Source organism: Danio rerio, chromosome 11, assembly GCF_052040795.2.
Source record: "Danio rerio strain M-AB ecotype USA chromosome 11, GRCz13ab, whole genome shotgun sequence".
NCBI classification, from domain to species: Eukaryota; Metazoa; Chordata; class Actinopteri; order Cypriniformes; family Danionidae; genus Danio; species Danio rerio.
In genome coordinates, this window is record NC_141031.1 from 36,273,569 (window position 1) to 36,288,702 (window position 15,134).

Sequence of the window (15,134 nt, forward strand, 5' to 3'; positions counted from 1 at the left end):
AATGGTCCAACATTGCTACAACATTTAACTAAAATGTCCTAATGCAAAAACATTTATTTCTCCATTATATGCCTTTAATAACGACATCAAAAACGCTTTTTTTTCTTTTTTTTTTTTTTTTGGGGGGGGGGGGGGGTGGTCGAGGTTAAATTAACTGGATATGCTTTCAGATTAGTAATTTAAAACTGTTAAATTAGATATCATCATCAATCTTAGATGTTTAGAAATTATTTAATATAAGAATTTGTATTATCTTATGAAAACAGTTGTCGTGTGATCATAAGCAAGGATATAATAACACTTTTTAAATAACTCTCGATTATTGATTCAGCCTATTCTGATTACTAAAAGTATTATTGTAGCGAGTAGGGCGGGGCCGAGAGCCGTGAGCGTGCTAGGCATGGTGGCGTAAGTGCTAACTGCTGACACCTGGAGAGCACCTGGTGGAGCTGCTGGATGATAAAAGGAAGAGACACGGCAGTGGAAGAAGAGAAAGGACTGGACAGTTTATGTTTTACTTTCAGTTTGACAGCTGAGTTTGTCTCCGTGTTTGTTTTATTTTTTCATTATTAAAATCAAGTTAGGTTCTCTGCCTCCTTCCGATTGCCAGGTAGCCAGCAACTTCATAACAGTTACATAATATTTTTGCAGAGCAGATAAATCATTGACAGAATCATAGAAACCATTATAAAATGGAATTAGCTAAACAACAGTTTTAATGGGTAATGTGTTTCCCATGTCTAATGCTCCATTTGATTTTGCTATGTCATGTGATTTCTTTGTTCTGTTTTCCCGCCATTTGTTAGTGTTTATTAGTTCCATCTGTGTCTCACCTCTTTTTTGTCATGAGTTGGATTATGTCTTGTGTATTTATACCCTGCGTATTGTTAGTTATTGTATTGTCATCATGCTTATTATTTCTGGTCCTAGATGTGAGTGTAAATAAATACATTTTTATTCATGTTCATTCATTTGATCATTCTGTTAACCAAAATTTTGTGGATAATGCTACTGTGACAAATACAGTCTATATGTTTTGTGTAGCTGTGTAAATGTGCAGTTCTGTTTGTTTTTTGTATTCAAATATACACAACACAGGTTTTTCAGCACCTGCCATTTTTCAATGAGTACAGAACTACAATAACTATACACAAATATACACAATAACAGGACAAAATCTTTATAAAAGTTCTTTAAAAAAATATTTTAAATAATCCTTCTTCTGTGTTTACATTTTAGGAAAATGGAAACTAAGGGAAAAAAAAATCAACACTGGCTCTTTGTGGATACACCCTGCAGTCTACATTTCTGGAGAGTGCAAATTATGTAACTAGAGGTATGTATGGCTGTATTTTGTCGTTAAAATGAACGCTTCTGTTCGTTTTAGCACTACCAGCTGACCGCTTGCCTCCATATGGACCACCTTTTCGGTTTTACAAGTTTTCCCAGTAGCTCGCCGTTGTTCAGCTGTAGCTCATGACGAAATTATAGATTTAAAAGTGGAATTTACGTTACATCTCAAGCTTGTGAAAAGAAAAATATGTAGCATAAGCTTATGCTTTTCATTTATAGTAGGATGTATATTAAGAAATGTGTCTGTAGCCTACTGTATATGACATGGGCCTAGTGGTTGGAACATTTCTGCAGTGGTTTGAATGTTTCACATTCAAAAAAAACTTTTCAAAAATAAATAATACCCTATTTAATATTATCAATAATAATAATCAATAAAAATAATAACCCCTTTCTTATATGACCTCCATTGGCTCCTTGCATTTAGGTCCTTAAATGGCCTAGATCCCTTTTATCTTTGCAACATGCTTGTCCCCTACATCCCTACTCACTCACTACGTTCCTCTGACTCTAGCCTACTTGCTGTCCCTTGGTACTGCCTCTCTTTAATGGGGGGCAGATCATTTAGTGTCATTTAGTAGTCACCAAAACTTTGGAACTCTTTACCACACTCACTTTGTTCTGTTAATAATATCTGATGGTCATTTTCTCTAAGGAAGTTGCTACTCTCCCCTTTTTAAAGCATCATTATTGAGGTTTTACGTTATAACTAGCGTGGTTCAAACAATAAATCTTAGACAGAGAGACTACAGTTTTGGGGAAACACTGGTCACCACATTGTTAATTTCCCAAATTATGCATCGTACTATGATAGTTCAGCCACTATTTATTGCACCCTCTGGTGAATTAATGCAAAAAGAGAATACACAGATAATTTGAGATCATCAAAAGCTTGCATAGTGGCCTCTAAAAGATTTGCAAAAACAAAAACAGCAAGCAGACATTCCTTCAGTTACATATTTTGCTGTACCTTAGAAATGTAGACCTGGGTACATGTCTGTAATGGGTTGAAAAGTTCCTAAAAATTGCATGTTAGTTTGTGATTTAAATTAATTAGATATACTGGCAACTCTTGTTTGCAATTTTTGAAAGATTTAAAATTGTTAATAAATTAAAAAGGTTCATTGTTAATTAATAATCCATTATTAATAAATTGGTAATTTCATCAGTGTCACAAGATCCATAAAAAGTCATATTAATAAGCTTATCTTCACTGATGTAAACAGTTTCCGTATGAATGATTTCTTTTCACAACCAAGGATATAATTAAACTTTTTAAACTAATCTCTCCTTGAATATTGTTCCAGTCATTTCTACTATTTATCTAAACTGCATAACTTCCTCATGGCTTATTTACAGAATGCGTATATGTTCTGTAGTCATGTCAGAAGAGCTGCCATCAACTCCGTGACATCTTAAATGCGTCTCTTTGATGTGATGTGCCTTTGATCTCCTCTCTGCTTTCTTCTTTGAATTGCAGGATATTCACTTTTGATTAGACGCAATACACGAGTTATAGCAAGAGTGCATATGGATTGAAAGGTCATACAGTTGCATATTTATAGACTAAATCATTGTAATTCAATGCTTACTTATTCATAAACCCTTCTAAAGAGCCTGCCATCGCAAGCTGTCAGCCAAAGCAAACTTCTTCATTAGCAGATCCTACTGCAGTTTTCATTTGTATGTCTATTGTTGAATCAGTTTATGCTGGAAAATAGGTATTGACGTCTTACCATCAGAGTTTTTTGCTTGCGATATGCATTAGAGGGTCAGTGAACAGACTGTCTGAGGCAGTGAGTATATTCAGCAGGTGAAAAGTGGTCAGTTTAAACAGCAATATAAACAAAAGATAGGCGTATAATAAAGACATGAAATGAGCCTTTCATGTGTCGTCAGATTTTATCTGCTTCATTTCCTCACTTCGGTTTCTGCAATATTGAAGAGAATTGAACTCCAGCATGGAGTGGATGTCTCATGGCATTTCTCCCACACAGTGAAATCGCCCTCTACTCAAGCTCCACAGCGGGAGATCAGTAGGTCAGAGCCGTTTTAATGAGACGCACAGACAGGTCTATACGCATGTGAGGGAAAAGAAAGAGAGCGTCAGTGTATTAGAAAGTCATGTTCACATCCTCGTCGCTCTTTACTCTGGAAAGGATCAAACAAACATGTCCTTCAGATATTTACTCGGTCTGAAGCTCGTGTTTTCTCATGACACACACAGGAAATAGTCCCCTGGTAGAGCAAAGTGATATCAATTCACTTTTAATATCACTCCACGGTTCTAGCGACACCCGTTCAACAACAGCAGTGATATGTGATATTCGTATATAACAAACAAATTAAAAGGCTACTTTAAACACCTCAATTTATCTGAATTTATTGGGTTTAGGTATTGGTTTGAGTAAAATCCTTTAATTTTTTTAGTTCTGTTAAGGTCTGGTTACATTTCTTCCAAATGCCAAATGTAAATATGAGAATATAAATACGGCTTAGTCCCTTTATTAATGCGGTGTCGCCACAGAGGAATGAACTGCCAACTTATCCAGCACATTTTTCACGCAGCGGATGCCCTTCCAGCCGCAACCCATCCCTGGGAAACATATACACACACACACACACACACACTCATACACTATGGACAATTTAGCCTACCCAATTCACATGTACCGCATGTCTTTGGACTGTGTGGGAAACCGGAGCACCCAGAGGAAACCCACGCGAACGCAGAGAGAACATGCAAACTCCACACAGAAACGCCAACTACCTACTGCGCCGCTGCATTGCTTAGAATGTACATCATTTATCAGATATTTATAAATAACTTAATACTAGGGTTATTCAACCAAATATTGATTTCTCAGCTTTTCTGATGATACAAATTTGTGTTTTCTAAAAATTAAAACAAAAATATTATACAGTTCATCCGGAAAGTATTCATAGCGCTTCACTTTTTTTCACATTTCTTTGTTACAGCCTTTTTCCAAAACGGTTTAAATTCATTTATTTCCTCAAAATTCTACATATAATACCCCATAATGCCTATGTGAAAAAATATATTTTTTAAATTGTTGCAAATTTATTAAAAATAAAAACCTGAAGAATCACATGTACAGAAGTATTCATAGCCTTTATCGTAAAGCTCTAAGATGAGCTCAGGTACATTCTGTTTCCACTGATCATTCTTGAGATGTTTCAGCAGCTTAATTGGAGTTCATCTGTGGTTAATTCAGTTGATTGGACATGATTTGAAAAGGCATACACCTGTCTATATAAGGTCTCAGGGTTGACAGTGCATGTCAAAGCACAAACCAAGCATGATGACAGAGGAATTGTCTGTAGACCTCTGAGACGGGATTGTCTCGAGCCACAAGGCAGGGGAAGGTTACAGAAGAATTTCTGCTACTATTAAAAGTTCCAATGAGCACAGTGGCATCCATCATCAGTGAGTTGAAGATGTTTGGAACCACCAGGGTTCTTCCTAGAGCTGGCCAGCCATCTAAGCTGAGTGATCGGTAGAGAAGGACCTTAGTCAGGGAGGTAATCAATAACCCAATGGTCACTCTGTCTGAGCTCCAGCGTTCTTCTTTGGAGAGAAGAGAACCTTACAGAAGGAAAACCATCTGTGCAGCAATCCACTAATCAGGCCTGTTTGGTAGAGTGACCAAACGAAAGCCACTCCCTGTAATTTGCCAAAAGGCATCTAAAGGACTCTCAGACCATAAGAAACAAAATTCTCTGGTCTGATGAGACTAAAATTGAACTCTTGGAGTGAATGCCAGGCGTTACATTTGGAAAAAAAAAAACAGGCACCGCTCATCACCAGGCTAATACATAATGCCTCTGGGATGTTTTTTTAGCAGCAGGAACTGGAAGACTAGTCAAGATAGAGGGAAAGAGGAATGCAACAATGTACAGAGACATCCTGAATGAAAACCTGCTTCAGAGAGCTCTTAACCTCAGACTGGGGCGACGGTTCATCTTCCAGCAGGACAATGACCCAAAGCACACCACCAAAAAATTTCATTGGAGTGGCTTCAAAACAACTTGGTGAGTGTCCTTGGGTGGCCCATCCAGAGCCCAAAACTAAATCCTATTGAACCTCTATGGAGAAATCTGAACATCTGAAACCGATAAAGCTTGAGAGGTACTGCAAAGAGGAATGAGCAAAAATTTCCAAAGACAGATGTGCCAAGCTTGTTGCCTCACATTCAAAAAGACTTGAGGCTGTAATTGCTGCCAAAAGTGCATCAACAAAATATTGAGCAAAGTCTGAATATTTATGTATATGTGATTTTCCAGTTTATTTTTATTTTTATTTTTTTAATACATTTGCAACTATTTAAAAAAAAAAAAAACTTTTCACATTGTCATTATTGGGTATTGTGTGTAGAATTTTGAGGAAATAAATGTATTTAATCCAGTTTGAAATAAGTCTGTAACACAAATGAAGCGCTATGAATACTTTCCGGATGCACTGTAAATACAGACGGATAGATAGATACAGATTGATTTATAGATAGATAGATAGATAGATAGATAGATAGATAGATAGATAGATAGATAGATAGATAGATAGATAGATAGATAGATAGATAGATAGATAGATAGATAGATAGATCAGTTAAGTTCAGTAATGTTTAAATCTGGCAAATACGTTTCATGATTGATTGCCCTTTAGGTCCAAGGAAACAAGCAAATGTAACCAGTATTAATACATGTCACAAGTGTCTTTGTTATGAAAAAGTTTTCACTTGCCTGACATCATCATCTTGGATATGGTCCAGCTTCAGTTTAAGTACTGATCTCAGCAAACCCTAGTAAAATCCACAGGAAATGAGACTGCACTTTTTACACTCTGTCAATTAATTTAAATCTCATAAAAGGTTTGTATATTGTGATTGAGATAACATCTTGTGCTAATAACAATTTAGCTACTGTTTCAAAAATAAGTTTATTTATCAACTAATATGACAATTTTCCAATGTCAGGAGACGCAGTGGCGCAGTAGGTAGAGCTGTTGTCTAACAGTAAGAAGGTCGCTGGTTCGAGTCTCAGCTGGGTCAGTTGGCGTTTCTGTGTATAGTTTGCATGTTCTCCCTGCGGTTGCATGGGTTTCCCCATAGTCCAAAGACATGCAGTACAGGTATATTGGGGAGGCTACATTTTCTGTAGGACTAAGCTGAAAATAAAATGAATGAATGAATTTTCAATGCTAACTTAATTTGATTCGATAAAATGTCTAATTTTAAGAAGGCCTTCTTTCATTTGAATGATATGCAGTTGTATTCCTCAACAAGGTTTTTGAACTTCTTTGTTTATATGGCATATTACATATAAACCAATAATCACAAAACTATGTAGTGGGGTGGGATGCATTGGCAATGATGCCAATTTAATCGACTTATGTAGGCATAGGCCTAGATCTTTACATTTAAAATTATTAATTGATCATTTTTAATCAATAATTAATGAATTGGTATTTTCATCAGTGTCACAACATCTATTAGAAATCATGTTAATATGCTTACCTTTACTGATGAAAATTTATTTTCATAACCAGGATATAATTACACTTCTTAAACTAATCTCTACTTGAATATTGTTCCAGTCATTTCTACTATTTTTTTTTTTTTTACTATTTAAAGGATGCATTTTATTCAAGGTAAGATGACATCAAAGCATATACTAATTTAGTTCTTCTAATCTAGGTTCTTCACTCTATATCTGAGATACCTTCATCTAATTGGTTTTTGAAGGCAGAGCTGCAGGTGGTGGTTATTTTGTGAATTTTGAAGTTAGTACTTAATTAAATATTCCCCAAAGCTCTCTCTATTTTGCTGTACATGATGAATCGTTTTGCTTTTCTGCTGGCAAAATCATGCGTAAATGCTGCAATTAAACGTTAATGTGGTTAATAGGGTAACCTACGGTGGCCGAGAGAGCTTAACGTGGTGTACTTTAAGAAACATGTGCAATTACCAAAATTGCCAACAAATTAAGAAAAGATATTCATCCATTCGACAGCGCTGCATTTTCTCACAACGCAAACAATTTATGAAAACACACTGCATGTTATCACAAAGCAAACAATTTACAACATTGCACTGCATTTTCTTACAATGCAAACAATGTATGAAAACACTTTATTTTCACACAACCAAACAATTTACAAAAACGCACTGCATTTTCACAACGCAAACAGTTTACAAAAACAGGCTGCATTTTCACACAACGCAAACAATTTACAAAAACAGGCTGCATTTTCACACAACGCAAACAATTTACAAAAATGTGCTGCATTTTCACACAACGCAAACAATTTACAAAAACGGGCTGCATTTTCTCACAACGCAAACAATTTACAAAAACAGGCTGCATTTTCACATAACAAACAATTTACAAAAAACTGGCTGCTTTTTCACAATGCTAACAATTTACGAAAACGGGCTGCATTTTTTCACACTGCAAACAAATTAAACACACTGCATTTTCTCACAATGCAAACAATTTAAAAAAATGCACTGCATTTTCTCACAACACAAACAAATCAAATGCACTGAATTTTCTCACAACGCAAACAAATTTAACACACAGCATTTTCTCACAACGCCAACAATTTCAACACGCTGCATTTTCTAACAATGCACACAATTAATCAAAATTCACAGCATTTTCTCACAACACAAACTGTTCATAAAACCACGCTGCACTTTCTCACAACACTTGCAAAAACATCAGAACACAATGTTAAAGGTTTCAAGGGGACCCGAAAACATGACTGACGCCACTGTGTCGTTACTATTGCTCAGGTGAGTTTCTTTGTTTATTGTAATAAACTTATTTATCCTAATTCCTATGTCTTTCGTATTATTTAGCCTAAATAACCATTACCTAAATAGCCAGGTACGTCATGTTTTAGGGTCCGCTTGAAACATTTCTATTGTGTTCTGTGCTATTTTAAAGTGTGAGAAAATGCAGCATGTTTTTTTGTAAATTATTTGCGTTGTGAGAAAATACAGCTTGTGTGTGTGTGTGTGTGTATGTATATGTGTATATATATATATATATATATATTTTTTTTTTTTTTTTTTTTTTTTTTGCAGTTTATATAATATCCTGACATGCCAATAAATCAGTGCTCAGACTACAAATTGAGGCTAATGTTACCGGTCTCATCTTTAAAAAGTTAAGACATTGTTTATGGGGGTTTCAAAACATGGATTCCTAAGCTGATCTAAACACAAGATTGTCTACATTCTCAGGTCGATTTTTCTCTTAACTTTTCCATAAACGTCCTATACCACTCCCTTGCGGCTCCTTGTGTTGAAAAATAACCCTAGTTCAGGTTATCTGGCTTAACAGGACAGAAAGAAATGCTCAGCTAGACAATATCCTTCATTTGTGGTGCTCTCCGTGGTCCTGAAATCGAGTGTGCGCCACTTATATCCTCAAGCACATGTAGTATCCAAAGAGCGAGTGACTGAGATCAGTACTGACCCAGAGAGAGAGAGAGAGGGAGGGAGGGAGAGAGAGAGTCAGAGCCGCAGAAAGAAGGAGCGCGCGCAAGTGTTGGATCAGTCCTTCAGAGGGATCTGAGGAAACGGCGGGAGGCGCGCGCTCATTTGTGGCTGCACCTCATTGTGGTGGGAGTCTTAACGCTTCCTGCACGAGACTAAACGGCTTTTAATCTAACTGTTTTAACGGTCGGAGGTTCCTCAGAAGAGTGAAGCGGAGTACTTTTCCCAAACATGAGATTCCTGAGCAGCATCGGAATGTTCGTCCTCACGACGCTGAGCGCATTAACTTCTGTTTTATCGGCGAGTAACTGTAAGTTCATTTGTTTATTCTGTAAATCACCAATGTTAAGCAAAATGTCAAGGAATTTAACTATAGTCATCTAATGAGATTTAATAATGAGACCTGCCCAGTCATGCTGCTCACGCAATTAAGGATCTAGTTTGGGAGCAGTCATATGAAAAATGTAGTTTTCTAGTTGTAATAGTTGTAAATTGACATGTTCACTTTAAATGTTTTCCTTATAATTTAAGACTATTAACAGTTATTATAGAAAATAGTGGATTTTTAATGCGTTTTTATGCATGCAGTGACATGTGTAATCGACTCTTGGTTAAAATTGTGTATAATTTGTATAGTATCACTTTTAAAGTTGTTAATGTGTGAGGCAATATTAGTTTAATGTTATACGATATGATATATATTTACATTGTTGTAGTTGTCAGCGTACAGGGTTGCTGAACCCCCTCGAGAGACTCCAAGTTTGTTCTTCAATAGCCTAAAGAAATTACCATGTCAAAAGAAAAAGACGTACAACTCTTCTGAGAACCTAAAACAAATTCAAAGCGCGTTATATATATCATCTTTCATCTTTCAGTTCTTTCGCGCGCTCCCATTTATATACACAAAGGCTTGCGCGAGCAGAAAAACACTGCTTGGAAAGTCTCGCTCTCATTTACCATTTCATTTCATCTGTTTGGATGCGAGCGCGCGCGATGGGAGGAGTAGCCTACTATGAGAAAAAAACATGCTTGCTGCCGTGATCCAACTGCTTCATATACTTGTACGAAAGGACGCAGTGTTTGTGTCGGGGTCAGGTGTTTTCTACAGGAGACTGGATGCGCATACTGTATTAGCAAAAACCTTTATAGACGAAAAACATATTGTCTGAGTAAAAACGCAGAGAGATGTGCATGTGTGGGACATTTCTGGCAGCAGTATAACAGAAGTATGTGCAGATGATTTTCTATAGAAACCTTCCAAAATTTTGTGGGCTTAATTCTTAAACTAAAAAGATATATATTTTATTATTATTATTATTATTCCAAAATTGTCACTAATATCAACAGGTTTGAGTGAAAGAGTTATGCTTTGGGTTAATGTCGAATATCCTTTACCTCAAACTATCAAAATGAAAACAACTGAGTATAAGTCTTAAGTAATATGTTAGTGCTGTGTTTTTTTTTTTGTTTGTTTTTGTTATTTTGGTCTTTTTTTTTTTGAGAGTGTTCTAATGGTTTTGTGTCTGGATATCTAAGTCGTTTGGTTTGTGAAAGAGGTATTAGAAGTGAACTGAAGCAAAGCTTTTTGATATTTTGATATGTTGATTTATTTTCTTTATAAGTGAAAAGACACCTAGAAATATATCTTTGTGTGAGTAATTGTTCAGATGCAAAATCTTCTAAATGCTGTCTGAAATTTTCTTCTAAAATTAGCATTTTTATCAGGCTTCTGTGTGTAGGATCAGTTATATTATTTGTGACACATAATAAATCCTTTGTATGGCCTTTAAAGGGAAATATATCAACATAAACAAAAGAGGCTGAGAAATGTTCATTTTCGATGGAAATTTCAGACGACACTTAGAGGTTTTTGCATCTGACCTCTTTTTATTTTTATTTTTTACCGTTTTTACATCGTAATTATACTATCACTAATAGTGATTGTAGTTACTTTACAATAAAATAGAAATAGCACAGAAATAAAGTGTCTTTACCGACAATAATAATTATACATGATTTTGTTTGTAAATTTTTATTTTATTTTCGGCTCAGTCCCTTTTATTAATCAGGTGTTGCCCCTAATGATAATAATAACAAAATTAATAATAATAATAATAATAATAATAATAATAATAATAATAATAATTTATTATTATTAATATTATTAATATTATTATTATTATTATTATAAATCATTTCCATTAGGCCTTTCCAAAACACAAGGACATTTTATAAAGGACTATTTTTTTTATAGGAAATAATTACAAATAGACATTTGAAGACTAATTTTTAGAGAAAATGTACTTTAAAAAAAGGTTTTTGAATGAAATAAGCGAAGAACTTTGACAAAATAGAATGTTGCCTTATAATATGTAATTAATGCAAATATATTTTATACATTTAATATTTTATAATTGGTATATTATTTTTGAAAAAAAGTAAGAGTTCCCAAAATTTGTTTCCCATGATATCATATTCCACAGCCATATCTCCTTGCGCCACAGCCATATCTCCCTGCAGCCCAAGACCGGTTGCTAACTGAAGCTAAGCAGGGCTGAGCCTGGTCAGTACCTGGATGGCAAACTATATGGGAATACTCACACTAAGCTCGTTTTCCTGATTGTTTGAGAAGTGCAAGTGGTCTGAATCGGGCTCAGGCACGGTTCAGTTGGCTGGCCCTGGCCCAGTTGGAAGAGGTGTGCCAGAGCATGGTTCACTATGGCTTGCTTGTAGTGTGAGTGCAAAGCACCCCTGAGCTCGAAACCGAAGATGAGACATGACTTTTATAGGACTGTTTCATATGGATTTATTAATCATTCTTACTGTTCAATGAACGCAAACAAACCTTAGAATTACTGCAGCATGAGGAAATTATGGTTGTTTATGAGCATCAAAAGTGGAGGATCTGTTCGGCAAATGGTTTCACTGCGTGTCACTGCATACCAAACAACTAAAATGATATAACTAAAGAAATCTCCACTGTGCAGAGCGAGAGCACTTACTGAACAGTGCATCATTGATGACATAAGCATGCTCAGGCCTGAATGTAGTAATGTGAGTGTGGGCCGTCGAGGTAGATGGGAGGGTGGACAAGCATGCTTCGAGGGCAACTGTACAAAGTGTGAGTATGCCCTAGGTTGCTGTTGGAAGTGATGTTAGTGAGGCCAGCAGGGGGCTTTCAACCTGTGGCTTGCGTGAGACCTAAAATCCCAGTAAAAGTGAAGGGGACACCATACTGTCAGTGGGCGCCGTCTTTCGGGTGAGATGTTAAACTGAGGTCCTGACTCTGTGGTCATTAAAAATCCCAAGGAACTTCTCGTAAAGAGTGTAAAGAGTGTAACCCCAGTGTCCTGGCCTAATTCCTGTCCATCGACCTTAACCCATCATGGCCTCCCATTCATCCCCATCTATCGAATTGGCTTTATCACTCTCTCCACTCCACCAATAGATGATGTGTGGTGAGCGCACTGGCGCCGTTTTCCTGTGGCTGCCATCGCATCATCCAAGTGGATGCTGCATACTGGTGGAGGTATGGAGAGACCCCCCTCGTGATTGTGGAGCACTTTGGGTGTATGGCCACATACGATAAATGCGCTATATAATTACACATTACATTACATAAATTAGTTATTTATTTACAATATATTCCTCTGAATTGTTCTACTGGGCTTTAATGGTGCACCACTGAATAGCCCTTCAATGAACTGTTTGAGTGTGTTATGGTGCAGTAGAGGTATTGGGCTGATTGCAGAGTGTTTTGGTGTTCAGCCAAGTGTGTGAGTGTGATTGGTGTGATATTTGGTGTGCAGTAATAGTGGCGCTTGTGTGTGTTGAGGTTTCGTGAAAGACTGCTGTCTATGAGCAATCAGCACCGCCCATGTCAGGCAGAGGTGCTGCAGCTTCTGTAAGACAGAGAAGTGGCGTTTAACTCGCTCCCTGCTGAGAACAAAAGCCCTCTGCGGTTTTCAATCTGTCTCTCATAGACTTCAGCGCCCACGAACAGGTGTGTGAGTGATTGAACTCATGGACCCTCGCCAGGAGAAAATAACTTTCCTTTAAATAAGTTACGCTTTGGAAACAGTGCTCTAAAACAGACAGCGACTAGGAGATCATGATGAAGAACTTTAGACAAACCTCTGGCATAAACACTGCTGATTATACGGGGAGAATAATGCTTTAACAGAATGTTAGACTTTGAATGGCAGGCAGAAATGGATTTATTTATTATTATTTTTTGGCTTATTTTCCTTTTTTCAACAGTCTAAATGAAAAAGCTATTTTTATATGCACCACTTTTACTTTTGTAATGTGATTTTGTTCTTCTGGCATCATGACACAGGAAATCAAAATGCAGCCAGTTGTCAGTGACATTGAACCTGAAGGTGTTTGCATATATTTCAGTAGGGTCTTGGTGATGTGGAAAGCACAGGCAGAATCACGGAAGCCAGTCATTACAATCTATTTCTACCAGAAAGACTCTAGAAAGAGGGAAGGCATTACTATTTATTCTATAAATAAAGAACAGATGTTTCCCATGATGGGTTGCGGCTGAAATGGCATACGCTACATAAAACATATGCTGGGTAAGTTGGCAGCTCATTCTTCTGTGGCGACCCCAGATTAATAAAGAAACTAAGCCGAAAATAAAATAAATGAATGAATGAATTAAGAACAGATGGTTGTGAGCTACTGTAATTCATGACTAGTTTATGGAAAGATTTTTTGGCCCATGTCCTTAGTCAAAATACAGCATTGGAGATTTCGCTGTTGAAGGGTGGTTGGATAACACCAAACATGGTGGGGAGGATGGAGGAGATGGTCTGCATCATCAACTCCAAACACAAAAGAGAAAGATCAGTATTATCAACATAGGCTCATTCTGAAAATGTAGCCTTATATATTTTTGTAGAAAGTGAATTATGTAGTCAGAGGAACGTATGGCTGCATTTTGTCTTTAAAACAAATGCTACAGGGTGGTATGATGCTGTTCCTTTTTTTGTCCCCAGCTGACCACTTAACTCTATATGTCGATTGGTGCTTTTAAAAACACTATCAGTTTGGTTTAGAGAAGGAGGAAGGTGGGCCAGCTGATCGGTCAGTCAGTCGACAGCTGCTTCTGGTAGATTTACGTGAACAGAGCAGGCACTTGTGAGAGAAATCTAGATCTGAAAAAGTACACACAGCGGCCTCTGGTGGATTCGCATAAAAACAAAAATATAGCTCCTGGGACATATTTTGCTCTCTTCAGAAATGTATATAGGGGTATGTAAGCAGAATGAGGCTGGGTTGGTAATTTTATACTCCAGGTATCAGGCGGTAATTGGCCAGACTTAGTAAGTAATTTTAATAACTTAGTTAAGTATGAATGAATGATGTGCCATTAGAGTAGAGATGCCCAAACTAAGGCCTGCGGGCCAAAGTTGGCCCTTGGTAACCTTAAATTTGGCCTGCTATCCCATCTTAGAAAAAAGGTTGTTGTTTTTTTTTTTGGTAGTTATTTTATTGATGAGCTACAAAAAAAGCAAACAGAAATGAAATGTTTCCAAACATTAACCTTGCTGGTAATCTGGAGGCTTTTAAACATGTGCGAACACAGCAGCACGGATAAAGGCGACATGTCTCAATGGTAACCTGATGGTAACAAACTCCACTGATGAAAGTCAAAGTCTGCCATTCTCCAATTTTTTTAAAGCTCAAAAGTCAGCCCAAACAGCATCATGGGGGAAAACATGCACCAAACCTTATGGATCATGGAAACAAACACATACGATCCGTTTCTCACCTAGTCATTGGGTCTCCCAGCTTGGCAGGGCTGCTTTGCCTTCAGAAAGCATGTGCACTCATGAATAATTAAGAAGGAGGGTCTTCTCATAGGATAAGAAAACTCTGCTTTGAAAAATAAGGAGAAACCGACGCATCATCACACCACTTGCAGTTTTGTGCCACGTCACCTATTTTGATCCCGCCCCAAAAATTATTTTAAACGTGGAAGATGAAATTAGCTGACAAAAGCTCAAAATTATCCTGTTCACCCCTCAATTAAAGCTAACTGGTGCTAACATTGTCTTAACTGATGCTGAACACACACAAATCTGTTGAAATCCAGGGCTCCAGGGCTTCTTGAACCTTTAATTGATTTGTCTTGGGACAACCTGAATGAATTATGTGAAACCCTGCATTTTTTTACAGTACAGTTTGGTATATTTACCGTTGGGCCACACCCCTAAATCAAGTTTAGTTTTTGGCCCTTCATAAGAA

General features: G+C 36.9%; 1 protein-coding gene across 11 annotated transcripts in view; it reads left to right on the top strand.

Annotated features, from left to right (window-relative positions):
- Positions 1-489: 489 nt before the first annotated feature.
- Positions 490-15,134, top strand: part of cntnap5l (contactin associated protein family member 5 like) — a 141,354-nt gene continuing 126,709 nt past the window's right edge. For 4 of the 11 annotated variants that reach the window (XR_015502748.1, XR_015502750.1, XM_087273926.1 and 1 more), the window contains exon 1: positions 8,936-9,186. Coding sequence is in view for 1 of the 11 variants with exons in the window: in XM_087273926.1 (XP_087130052.1) it covers positions 9,108-9,186 (79 nt within the window). In the remaining 10 variants the exon portion in view is untranslated. Of the gene's footprint in view, positions 611-842; positions 933-1,239; positions 1,470-8,935; positions 9,187-15,134 lie in introns of those variants that run through there. The other 7 variants (XR_015502749.1, XM_087273927.1, XM_087273932.1 and 4 more) reach the window with 4 other exon arrangements.